At 56.3% G+C, this 13,388-nt stretch overlaps 1 protein-coding gene across 1 annotated transcript; it reads right to left on the minus strand.

Annotated features, from left to right (window-relative positions):
* Positions 1-3,287: 3,287 nt before the first annotated feature.
* Positions 3,288-10,476, minus strand: HINFP (histone H4 transcription factor). Its single transcript, XM_057384815.1, has 12 exons — positions 10,280-10,476; positions 9,023-9,249; positions 8,676-8,872; positions 8,337-8,566; positions 7,080-7,306; positions 6,818-6,929; positions 6,233-6,385; positions 6,007-6,084; positions 5,411-5,531; positions 5,186-5,324; positions 4,935-5,059; positions 3,288-4,409 (listed from the first exon to the last, which is right to left on the minus strand). The coding sequence occupies exons 1-12, from the start codon at positions 10,440-10,442 to the stop codon at positions 3,893-3,895; spliced, it is 2,289 nt and encodes a 762-aa protein (XP_057240798.1). The 5' UTR covers positions 10,443-10,476; the 3' UTR covers positions 3,288-3,892.
* Positions 10,477-13,388: the final 2,912 nt, after the last annotated feature.

The following is a 13,388-nucleotide window of genomic DNA, read 5'->3' on the forward strand; positions in this document are numbered from 1 at the left end:
TGGCCATGTCCCCCCTGCTGCTGAGCCCCTCCTGCCCAGCTGGGCCCGAGCTGTGGCCGTGCAGCGAGCAGCAGCTCCTCTGGAGTCAGTGCACTGTGGAAGGAAGCAGGGATAGAGCCCTGCCCATTCCCATCCCTCCCATCCCCAGCTAGGACCTTGTCCAGATCTGTGTCCCCATGGTGTCCCCTGAGCAGAGGGAGCCTGTCCTGGCTCTGTCATGTGTTTCCAGAGCAGGCAGCAGAACCTCTTTGCATGACAGGAAAACCTGTGTGATTCTCTGCAAAAACATTTTTAATTACCCATGCCTGGTCCTGTGGCTCCCTCATCAGTGCCCTCAGGTCTGCTCCAGACCACCTCCTCCTTCCCTGGGGGAATAAAACTGCTGGCTTTTCCATGGCTGCATCCTAAGGAGCCAGAGATGTCCTCAAGGGGCACAAAGCTGCTCCTGGCTGGAGCCAAATCTCTCTCTCTGTGGCCCCGAGGTGCTGGGAGAAGCCGGCCCTGGGGAAAAGGGGCTCTCAGGGCAGGACCACAGACCCCTGGAAGGAGCGTGAGCAGCAGCCAGTGCATGGAGCAGCCCAAGGGAAAGGTTTTCCAYCTGGGAGATGAGACCTTTGGCCATTCTGCACCCCAGGGAGGCTGCAGGGCAGCTGGACCCACTGGACCCCTCAGCAATGGGGGCTGTGACCCTGGCCAGGCTGCCCTGCCCATGGCATGGGGACAGGGGACCGATGCCACACTCCTGCTGGCCTCAGCAAGCTCAGGGGGCAGCTCCACCTCTTAACTCAGGAATTACCTGATGGGGAAAAGTGAGGGACACAGATTTTGCAGCAGGCACATGCGCTGCCTTCCCCCTAAAAGGCRTCTGAGGCTCCTCTGGGGCACAACCAAGCAAATGGGTGCTGCCATCTCTGTCCCCAAGTCCAGCAGCGGGAAACACATCCTCATCCCTTCCAGGGATGAGCCAGCCCTGCAGGAATGAGCCCGGAGCATCTCCTCCCGTTCCCGATGACAGCCTTGGGCCGGACGGAGATCACAGCAGTGGAGACACGCGGCGAAGGGAAGCAGCGCCCAGGGTGAAACCTCCCCAGAACAGGCCACAGCTCTACCTGGAGGAGCCTGTGAGCAGAGCAAAGGCAGCGGATTTGGAGCTGTTTGTTCCTCATCTCCAGTGCCACCGTGCCCCGGGCAGGGAGCGGGCATGGCACTCACCGCAGGGCACATGGCAGTCACACTCGCAGATGTCACAGCGCTGGAACCAGCGGGCCCAGCCCGACTGCTTGGGGACACAGGCGGAGATCTTGATGCAGCCGCGGTGGAGGAACGATCCCCGGTGCTCCTGGGTGCCGCAGGACGAGGAGCACTTGCCGGTGATGTCCCGCTCGCTGATCTCGATGCGGCCCCGCAGGCAGATCCCTGCCGGGGCAGGGCAGAGCCCGTCACGGGCGTTCACCCGGAGCCCTCCGGGGCCAAGAGGATTGGGGACAGGGACAGGGGCTCAGAGTGACACTCACGGAGGCAGGAGGGCCGGGGGGACCAGCGGCCATCGGACTGGCAGGCGCTGGCGGCGTCCCCCAGCAGCACGAAGCCGGGCCGGCAGCTGTAGCGCACCACCGAGCCCACCCACCAGTCGTTCCCGTGCACCACCGAGTTAAAATCCGCCTCGGGCCGCCCGCAGTTCACTGCGGACAGGGAGGGGAGCGTGGCAGCAGGGCTGGGCACAGGGACAGCCCCACCCGGACACGGCTGCCCTGCCCCGGGCTGCTGGAGGAGCTCACACMCGCGTGTGACACAAAGCTCTGCAGCCTCCCCGGGGATCCCCCCGTCCCCCGGGTCTTTACCTCTGCAGAAGGACTTGTAGCCCAGCCAGCAGCAGCTGCCGTTGCCACACTGGCTCCTCTTGAGCTCCTTGTGCTTGCCCTTGCAGCCCCCSACGCAGATGGGCGCCGTGCCAGACCAGTAGGTGTCCAGCTCTTGTGGTGCCACGGCGGGCACGGCCGGCTGGGGCTGGGCTGGGGGCGAGGACACCGTTCCCAAAAGCTGCCCCGTCCCACAGGGAGGGCGTGGAGCCCACAAAAGCTCATCCCAGCCCACCCCAACCCTTGCTGTGAAGAGTGTATCCACTCAGACCCCGGCTTCCACTGCCCTGTGCCAGCACAGGGATGTGACAAAGGTCTTGTTCCTTACTGGGAGGACTGGTGCCAGCAGCTCTGGGGCACCCCACAAAGCCCCTGATCCCCCAAACCCTTGGTTACCTTCTGGGTCCTGGCAGGAGACCGGCGCGGCCAGCACGGCGAGGAAGAGGAGGCCCAGGGCCATCATCCGCCCTCCTCCCCTCGCCCTCCACCCACAGACCCCTCTCTGCTCGCCCTGGAGAAAGTGAACTTGGTTTCCACACACACCCCCAGGCCAGGGGATGCTCAGGAYATGGGGGAAGGGAGGAGACATTGTCTTTAATGCCAATCCTCTCCCCAGCAGATAATCTCTGGCAGATTACCCCGCCCGGAGCCGCTGTTTAAAGAGACAACTCCCAGCAGCGCCCAGACCCCACACCCAAAGCAAAACCCAGCAGGATGCAGGCACAGCCACGGCTCTGGAGCACAGGAACCAGGGCCAGGCTGGGAGTGCTGCGAATGCAAACCTGGCACGGGGCCCTTCTCTCGAAGGCATCCTGAGCCCAGCTCTGCCAAGGCCCAGGGAGCAGGGGCCAGGCAGGGACAGCGAGGCTGGGCAAGGCCACGCTGGGTGCCAAGGCAGGAATGCTCTGCCTTCCCCCTGAGCTGCTGGGATCAAGTGTTTTCCTCCAATAACCTGCAATTCCAAAGCTTTGGTTCTGCTGCTTGAGAAAGGAGAATGGGGGAAAAAGTCAAGACCAGCAAGGTGCCYCTCTGAGTCCCCCTGGGCACAGGGAAAGCCCCAATGTCACTCCAGGGACCCCAAATCCACACTGTCCTTGTCCAGGACAACACGGGACAAGCTGGCTCTGCTCACAAGCCCAGGCTACTCCCTGTATTCAAACAGCTGAGCAGGCAGCAGACAGCCCCGGGGGAGGCAGCAAAAACCAACCCCAGAGCAGGAACAGAGTGCCAGAGCTCAGCCCGGCCTGCCAGTGCCTCCTTGGGGGAGCAGCACCCTCCAGTGCCAGCTGCACGGTGCCAGCAGAGCCTGGCAGCTGAGTGCCCACCTCCCACACCTCACAGGTATCCCAGTGCCACCCTCCCACCACAGCACAGCTGGCAGGGATGGGCTGGGCACACACACACACACACACCAGACACTGCTGGGCCTGGCAGCCTGGGGTTTATTTTTATTTCACTCTCAAAGTACACTTCACCCGACCAGGAGCCCARACCCCAATGTGGGGAGGAAATCCAGGGGATGACAAAAGCAGCAAGAAGCTCCCCATGTGCCAGTGCTGCAGTGGCCTGCAAGGGACAGCAGCKGCAGAGAGCAGCACTGGTTATGGGATCAGTGAGGCAAACACCATTCCCAGCACCAGGCGAGACACAAAACGATGTGCAGAAGTGCTGATGAAGGCATGGGGAGAGAGAACGGGGCAGGACAGGCCTGTTGGGGCCACATATCCCCCCAGGGGAGAGGCTAGAGCCCCAGCCTGTGCTCCACACCCCCTCTTGCCAGGGGAACACTCAGCAAGGGCACAGCTGGTGACACCTCACCCTGCCAGGCCAGGCCAAACCTCCTGCGAGGCTGGCAGCAGCCTGAAAATCCCTACTCCCCCACAGACAACTCTTTCCAGCTCAGACCACTCGATTCACACCTGGGACACCCCCCTGTCCCCAGAAGCAGCACCCAGCGAGGCGAGGCTGGGGAAGGCAAGCCCAGCCACCTCCCCAAGGTCTCCTGCCACAGAGCCCGAGTTCTCCTCATCCCCTCACACGATCTGGATGCCCAGCTCCTCCGCCGTTTTCTGCAGCCTGTCCATGACGTTCTCCTCCAKCTCCACGGGCAGCCCTGCCCCCGTGCCCTGCTCCTCCGAGGCTGTGCTGGCCATCACGTAATAGACAGTCTCGCTGTGGCCCTGCTCGTTGGTCCTGTTCACCACTTGGATGATGGGGCTGCCGGCAGCGCTGGCTCCTTGCTCCGAGGAGGAGGAGGAGGAGGAGGAGGAGGAGGAGGCAGCTGCCAGGGGCCGTGGCTCAGGGCTGCCAGCAGAGCACAGGGCTGGGGCTGGCTCAGACACGCCGCTCTCTGCYGGGGCAGGGGKTGCTGGTGGCTCCAGAAGGATGCCCTGCAGGTTGCCCTCGCCCTCGGGCAGCACCAGGCACTCRCYGGAGCCATCCAGAGCCTCGCCACGYTTCTCCCTGTCCTTGAGCAGCTGCTCTGTCAGTTCCACGCTCTCGTAGCGCACCAGCTGCAGCCTCATGTAGCCATCCTCGTGCTCCCTGTACCTGGGGGCACACGGGAGGGGGTCAGCCGGGCACTCTGCCCTTCCCAGGGCACAGCACCSCAGCTTTCAGTGCCCTGTGCTGCACAGATTTGCCCCTCAGCCCCCAGCCCCAAACCCACACACCCCATGGCAGCCTCTGAGCTTCATGCCAGGCCTCAATCACCTCCCCAGCCCATCTCCTTCAAACCCCTCTGCTCCACCTCTTCCCCTGACAGCTTTTGGGCTCTGGAAACCCTCTGGAGCGTCTCAGAGAGGATGCAGCAATCTCAGCAATCAGAGGGGGACACATGGCCCCTGCTGGGCTCTGAAGTGTCACACCACAGAGCTGTGATGGCACCACTGCCCCGGATCTGCCAGATCCCACTGCAGGTTTAGTGCCCAGAGCCTCCCAGCCACTGGGAAATGGGGCTGGAGCCCATCAGAGCCCAAGCACTGCCAGATCTCTGCTCCAGCACAACACAGGACGCAGTCCCAGCTGTGTCTCGCACTGGGGAGGGGGTGTTGAGGAGCTCAGGGTGGGCACTACCTGAAACGAGGATGTCCCGAGGGCCACTTGAACTGGTGCTTCTTCCTGAGGTGCACAGTGAGGTTGTTCCCCCGCGTGAAGCACTTGTCACACACGTGGCACTTGTACCGGGGCTCCGAGTCACCCTGGGGGACAGCGAGAGTGACATCAGCACCCCACAAACCCACACCAGGGCACGGCAGGAAACACGGGGCTCTGTGAGCACACTGACAGCAGGGAGCACAGCAACACAAACCCTGCTGCCTTCCCACCTCGTGCACCTTCCTGTAGTGCAGTTTGATGGAGCAGAGGGAGCGCGCAGAGAAGCTGCAGGACTCGAACTCGCAGCGATACGCCGGCTCCTTGCTGTGCGTGTCCAGGTGCTTCCGCAGGTCTATCAGGTTCTTGCAGCTGTGAGAAGGTGAGAGAGCAAAGCTGCAGCACAAACACACACACACTGAGGTGGCACTGGGGACAGGGACAGCTCTGGCCCTCACCTGTAGTCACAGTAGTCACACTTGAAGGGRCGCTCCTCGCTGTGGCGGAAGCGGATGTGGTTGCGCAGGGAGGAGGGCAGCGGGCAGGTCATGTCACACAGAGGGCACTTGTAGTGGTTCACTGGGCACAGAATGGGGGAGGCGTCACCCCAAAGCAGGGCAGAGCTCACAGAGGCTGGGCAAAACCCCACAGAGCAGGGCGAGATCACCACAGCACAACCATTGCTGTACCCTCACAGCAGAGAAAGCATTCACACAGACACAGGACAAATCATTGAAAAAAACTCACACAAACACAGGAAAAATTATTGATAAAAATTCACACAGACACAGGAGAAATTACTGAAAAAAATTCACACAAACACAGAAGAAATTACTGAAAAAAACTCACACAAGCACAGAAGAAACTATTGAAAAAAACTCACACAAGCACAGAAGAAATTATTGAAAAAAACCTCACACAAACACAGGAGAAATTATTGGAAAAAGCTCACACAAACATAGGAGAATTTACTGAAAAAAACTCACACAAACATAGAAGAAATTATTGAAAAAAACTCACACAGACACAGGAGAAATCACTGAAAAACACTCACCGTGGTTCCTCATGTGGTCACGGAGCAGCCTCTCGGTGGCAAACCTCTTGGAGCAGTGGGAACACTGAAACCTCTGCTCTGCAGCAGCGGGGACAGCGAGGGGGACAGGGGTGGGGACAGGAGAGATCAGAGCAGAGACAACAGCACGGAGAGCAGTGAGGAGAGGTGGCACACCCAAATTTCCAATCCCCAGGGCTCCCCAAACCCTCCCTGCCCCCAGGCTTACGGTCCAGGGCTGTCTGGCGGCGGATRTGGTCGAAGAATTTGGTGTTGTTGGCAAACATCCCCCCGCAGGTGGGACAGGCCACCACCTTCTCCTGCGTGTGGCTGCGCAGGTGCTCCCGCAGTTTGCAGCGCCCCTTGAAGCTGCAGTCACAGTCTGGGGAGGGACAGCACAACTGAGAACTTCACCCCTGGCTCAGGAGCCACAGCCTCACTGAACAATCGGCTCCTGCCTCCTGTTCTGGCTGGCAAAGCTCCAAAAATCTCACAGAGCAGGGTGGGATCAYCACAGCACAACCAGCACGGTCCCCCCRCAGCMGTGAAGACATTCAGGAGAAATKAYTGAARAAAATTAAAATAARAAATAAATAAACAGTGGCTTTTTCTCCAAGGTACTGATTACATAGAAATGGGAAATTCAAGACTCAGCACTMAACTGGATTCCCCAAAGGAAACTCTGCAGGAACATTTCACTATCAAAAACATGCACACGCCTATTTTTGGAGATCAAGGGGCTCTCTGAAACCTCTTCTCCTCGACCATGTTTGCCACAAAACCCTCTGRAGAAGCCCTGCAGCCCCCCACAAACCTTTCCAGCCACACATCACCACGTGGTTCTCCTTCCCTGCTGCCTTGTACTCGGAGCAGAAGCTGTGATCCTCCACGTGCCGGTAGAACCACTCGGGGTTGTCAAACGACCTCTGAGGGGAAAAAGGACACACAGGACAGGGGGAAGGGATCAAAAGCAGCTCAGATGCTGTTCCAGAGAGAGCCAGCAGCCAGCTGTGCATGTGTCCAGCTGTGCAGGGAAACTGCAGCACAGCAGCACCACCCCTTCCCCCTGCTCTCACCTCACAGTATTCCCAGAGGCACAGGAAGTTCTCCTGGATCTCAGGGATGATATTCCGGCTCTGGAAGTCCAGCTGGCAGTGGCTGACATCTGCCTGGCTCTGCAGGGCCCTCAGCCCCCACTGCTTCAGCTTGGTGTGGTAGCAGTGGAAGTAGACGTGGCGCACCAGGTCAGCGGAGCTCGCCGGGGAGCAGAAACCACAGTTCTGCCACAGGCACGTGTACTCCTCTGCAACACAAGGAACAGCTCCTGGGCACCTTAAATGGCTCCTGGGTACCTTAAATGGCTTCTGGGCACCCCAAATGGCTCCTGGGCACCCCAAACAGCCCCTCTGCAACACAAGGAGACAGCTCCTGGGCACCTTAAATGGCTTCTGGGCAACCCCAAATGTCCCCTATGCACCCCAAACTGTTCCTGGGCACCCCAAATGGCTCCTGGGCACCCCAAATGGCTCCTCTGCAACACAAGGAGACAGGTCCTGGGTACCCCAAATGGCTCCTGTGCATCCCAAATGGCTCCTCTGTACCCCAGACAGCTCCTGGGCACCCCAAACGGCTCCTGGGCATCCCAAATGGCTCCTCTGCAACACAAGGAAACGGCTCCTCTGCACCCCAAATGGCTCCTGGGCACCCCAAACGGCTCCTGGGCACCCCGAATGGCCCTCTGCAACACAAGAAAATGGCTCCTCTGCACCCCAAACAGATCCTCTGTACCCCAAATGGCTCCTGGGCACCCCAAACAACTCCTGTGAATCCCAAATGGCCCCTCTGCACCCCAAAACCAGAGATCTAAGGGCCTCTCCAAGCCAATCTGCTCTCCAAAGCCCTTTACTCTCCGAGTGTGTTTCCCTGAGATCCCAGGCCTGCAGCACTGCTTTCCACAGGGAGAGGATAAAAAACCCCAGAAGCTTTCACTTGTCAGAAAATCACAGAGTTATTTAGKTTGGAGCAGCTCTCCAAGATGATCAAGCTGTGCCCTTTCCCCACTTTGTCACCAGAACAGAGCACTCGGTGCCACCTCCAGGGACGGGCACTCCAAACCTCCCTGGGCAGCGCCTGCCAAGGCCTGACCTTGGAAAAACTCCCCATGTCCACCCTGAATCTCCTCCTCTGGCACAATTTGACGATGTTTTTCTTGTCCTGTTGTACCTTGGCAGCACAGGTCTGTGCTGTCTCCCCCGGCTGTCCCCTCCTGTCAGACACCACAAAATCCCCTCATAAAATATCCCAAAAAAAATCCTCCTTTTCCAGCGCCTCACCCAGCGGGTCCATCTCCTGCCGCTGCTCGCCAGGGAGGTGCTGCTGCAGGTGCTGCTTCACGTGCCCGCAGAACTCCTCCATCTCCGAGGCCACGAAGGAGCACTGCTGCCACTCGCACTGCAGAACCACGGTCCCCTTCCCGCCGGCCTTGGCGGGCGCCATGGCGGGGATGGAACCGGCCCCGAGCCCGGCGGGNAAATAAATAAACAGTGGCTTTTTCTCCAAGGTACTGATTACATAGAAATGGGAAATTCAAGACTCAGCACTAAACTGGATTCCCCAAAGGAAACTCTGCAGGAACATTTCACTATCAAAAACATGCACACGCCTATTTTTGGAGATCAAGGGGCTCTCTGAAACCTCTTCTCCTCGACCATGTTTGCCACAAAACCCTCTGAAGAAGCCCTGCAGCCCCCCACAAACCTTTCCAGCCACACATCACCACGTGGTTCTCCTTCCCTGCTGCCTTGTACTCGGAGCAGAAGCTGTGATCCTCCACGTGCCGGTAGAACCACTCGGGGTTGTCAAACGACCTCTGAGGGGAAAAAGGACACACAGGACAGGGGGAAGGGATCAAAAGCAGCTCAGATGCTGTTCCAGAGAGAGCCAGCAGCCAGCTGTGCATGTGTCCAGCTGTGCAGGGAAACTGCAGCACAGCAGCACCACCCCTTCCCCCTGCTCTCACCTCACAGTATTCCCAGAGGCACAGGAAGTTCTCCTGGATCTCAGGGATGATATTCCGGCTCTGGAAGTCCAGCTGGCAGTGGCTGACATCTGCCTGGCTCTGCAGGGCCCTCAGCCCCCACTGCTTCAGCTTGGTGTGGTAGCAGTGGAAGTAGACGTGGCGCACCAGGTCAGCGGAGCTCGCCGGGGAGCAGAAACCACAGTTCTGCCACAGGCACGTGTACTCCTCTGCAACACAAGGAACAGCTCCTGGGCACCTTAAATGGCTCCTGGGTACCTTAAATGGCTTCTGGGCACCCCAAATGGCTCCTGGGCACCCCAAACAGCCCCTCTGCAACACAAGGAGACAGCTCCTGGGCACCTTAAATGGCTTCTGGGCAACCCCAAATGTCCCCTATGCACCCCAAACTGTTCCTGGGCACCCCAAATGGCTCCTGGGCACCCCAAATGGCTCCTCTGCAACACAAGGAGACAGGTCCTGGGTACCCCAAATGGCTCCTGTGCATCCCAAATGGCTCCTCTGTACCCCAGACAGCTCCTGGGCACCCCAAACGGCTCCTGGGCATCCCAAATGGCTCCTCTGCAACACAAGGAAACGGCTCCTCTGCACCCCAAATGGCTCCTGGGCACCCCAAACGGCTCCTGGGCACCCCGAATGGCCCTCTGCAACACAAGAAAATGGCTCCTCTGCACCCCAAACAGATCCTCTGTACCCCAAATGGCTCCTGGGCACCCCAAACAACTCCTGTGAATCCCAAATGGCCCCTCTGCACCCCAAAACCAGAGATCTAAGGGCCTCTCCAAGCCAATCTGCTCTCCAAAGCCCTTTACTCTCCGAGTGTGTTTCCCTGAGATCCCAGGCCTGCAGCACTGCTTTCCACAGGGAGAGGATAAAAAACCCCAGAAGCTTTCACTTGTCAGAAAATCACAGAGTTATTTAGKTTGGAGCAGCTCTCCAAGATGATCAAGCTGTGCCCTTTCCCCACTTTGTCACCAGAACAGAGCACTCGGTGCCACCTCCAGGGACGGGCACTCCAAACCTCCCTGGGCAGCGCCTGCCAAGGCCTGACCTTGGAAAAACTCCCCATGTCCACCCTGAATCTCCTCCTCTGGCACAATTTGACGATGTTTTTCTTGTCCTGTTGTACCTTGGCAGCACAGGTCTGTGCTGTCTCCCCCGGCTGTCCCCTCCTGTCAGACACCACAAAATCCCCTCATAAAATATCCCAAAAAAAATCCTCCTTTTCCAGCGCCTCACCCAGCGGGTCCATCTCCTGCCGCTGCTCGCCAGGGAGGTGCTGCTGCAGGTGCTGCTTCACGTGCCCGCAGAACTCCTCCATCTCCGAGGCCACGAAGGAGCACTGCTGCCACTCGCACTGCAGAACCACGGTCCCCTTCCCGCCGGCCTTGGCGGGCGCCATGGCGGGGATGGAACCGGCCCCGAGCCCGGCGGGACCCGAGAGGTTCGGGGAGAGTTTGGGGACAGCGCGGGGACAGTGGGGACAATTTGAGGACAGTTTAGGGACAGTTCAGGGACAGTTTAGGGACAGAGGGGACGCGGCCCCGCCGCCGCCGCTCCGCCCGCCTTAGCCCCGCGGGGGACCCCGGAACGCGACGGACCGCCGCGCCCGCCCCGCCACAGCCAATCACAGCCGGCGCCGCGCGCCCGCCAGCCAATCAGCGCGCATGGAACCCGCGGGGTGCGCGATCGCTCCAGAGCGCCCGGCGGGAAACGGCGCTGGGTGACAAAGGTTCCTACAGAGCTCCTGTCGGGGCTCGGGGTCATTCCGGGGATTAATTCCCGATCGAATTTGGGACAAAAAAAAACCACCAAAAAACAAACATCCCGGGAACCAGGACCGCTTCTCACTGAAAAACTGTGCCTGCCCTGGATCCCTGGAAGTGTCCAAGACCAGGCTGGAGCACCCTGGGACAGTTGAAGATGTCTCTGCCCACTGGATGGGCTTTAAGGTCCCTCCAACCCGAACCATTCCATGATTTTCATTTAAATTTTTGGTGCTTCCAGAACAATTCCTTGCCCAAACAAGAGTCCTCACGCTGAAAATCCATCCCAGCCAACACTGACCACAAAACCCAAGGGTTCTGCAGCTCCTCCAACAAACACATTCGACAAATTCAATTCAATAAATTCAATTCAACAAATTCAATTCAACAAATTCTTTGCTCGTTCATCAGCGGACAGATTAAAATTTGAATTAAATACACATTTCCTCTTCCATCTGCCGTCCCGGGCTCTTCTGTTACACAAAGCAGAGGAACAATTCCCAACGTTTGCTTTGGCACAGGTTTAAAAAAAAGCCTTTTTAAAATTAAAAAAGCCTTTTTAAAATCAAAGGGGCTGCACAGAACGTGCCGTGTCAGCACACAATGACTTCTGCAAATCCCACCACACACCCCAGATATGAACAGAAAACACTTCCCCAAACCCACCAAACTGGCCAGAAAATCTGGGYGGGATGATTTTTTGAAAAGAAAGCRTRAGGTAAGGGATTTTTATCTCAAAGAAAGCAGATTTTCATCGGGCTGTGCTTTTGTTTCATCCCTGTTTGGTTGTTTTCGGTGTCATTTCTTTACAATCGGCACAGAAAACACCTGGACCGGCCAGACAGAGATCAGAGCTGGGATTTAACTCGAATATCCTCCCCAAAGTACACAAATATCCGCCCTGAGAGACAAAAATCGGTGCCAGGAGGCAGCTGGCAAGCACAACCCACAAAGCAACGCTTTCTGTGCCATTTTCCATCTGCCAGGACCCACCTGGTGCCTCCTGCCCCGTCTGTTACCTGCCAGGAACCCCGGCAGATGTTGGGTACCAAAATTAAGTCATTTTTATATCAAAATTCATGATATATTTATATAAAAATCCATATATTTATACAAAAAATCCATATATTGGGCAAGGTGCTGTTACCTGCCAGAAACCCAGGCAGATGTTGGGTACCAGGAAAGAGCAGAAGGGACAAAATTGAGTCATTTTTATATAAAAATTCATGATATATTTGTACAAAAATCCATACATTTGTACAAAAATCCATATATTTATACAAAAATTCATATATTTATAAAAAAATCCATATATTGGGCAAGGTGCTGATACCTGCCAGGAACCCTGGCAGATGTTGGGTACCAGGAAAGAGCAAAAGGGCCAAATTGAGTCATTTTTATATCAAAATTCATGACATATTCATACAAAAATCCAAGGCACAGTTTTAGTTTTGCAAAGCCCAGCCCAGCCCTCTTCTCCCAGAAATTCTCCCAGAAAAGCAGAATTCCTGAATTCCTGCCCAAAAGTGAGGCCTCGACAGCTCATGGAGGATTTCACTCTCCCAAAGCAGAAGATGCTCATCCCAAACCTGATTTTTTTTTTTTATTTTTCCAGCCACATTCATCCCTCACCTGTAAGGAAATCACTCCTCCTTGCCCGAATTTCCCTCCAAGCCAAGTTTTTCTGYCAATAAACCTCTGTTTCCATCCGTGAGCCATCAGTTTGGGCAGGAAGGAGCTCCTGGGGAAGGATCCGCTCTGACCATGCAAATGGGGCTCAAACACGGATCCRGGGATTTGCATTTAAGCAAATCCCAAACGAGGGATGGTTTTGGAGGCATCCCTAAATTCTAGAAAACTCATTTCCTCCAGGCTCAGCTGGAATTTCCCAGGGAATTATGAGCTCAGGCTTCACTCTGCTCCGGGGAGCTCATGAGGGACAGATCTTCCCCAAATTCCTGCAGGATCCGGGAGCTGGGATYGTCAGCAGCACCAACAATGGAAACTGGTGAGTCCCAGCACCTCAAATTTTCCCAAACTGAACCATAAAAATATCAGGGAAGGAATAAACTCTGCTATCCTTGGGCTCCTATTAAAAAAAAATGCAGAAAGAATTGTTTAAAATGGACACTTAAATCCCCCAAGAATTTAATGACATCCATTAGCATATCCTGCCTTCTCCAGACTGAATTTGGATTGGCAATTTTATTTTATATTTTTTTTCAAAAGGCAGTTGGATCAAAGTGATGTGAAATCAGATTCAATTTGCTTAGAAATTATATAAACTCGGGCCTAAATTAGCATTTCTCTCCCCAGTGCTGCCAGTGGCAGAGATATCTGAATTTTTAACAGCTCAGCATCAGAATTTTCTGGATAATCTTCTGGAATAATCACTCCTGGAATAATCACTCCTGGAAGTGACAGGTTTTGTTGTGTGATAACTTCAAACCAGGGTTAGAGGGATGAACAATGCTTAATTAAAATAATTTGGGCAGAGAAATAACTGAGGATAAGAGTGAAGTGACTTGAGCAGCACAGAACCTGTGTGGAAGAGCAGGGGGTGTGGAAGTGCTTTCCTAATG

Source organism: Malurus melanocephalus, unplaced genomic scaffold, assembly GCF_030028575.1.
Source record: "Malurus melanocephalus ecotype Western Australia unplaced genomic scaffold, MMel_1.1 scaffold_749, whole genome shotgun sequence".
Classification (NCBI taxonomy): Eukaryota; Metazoa; Chordata; class Aves; order Passeriformes; family Maluridae; genus Malurus; species Malurus melanocephalus.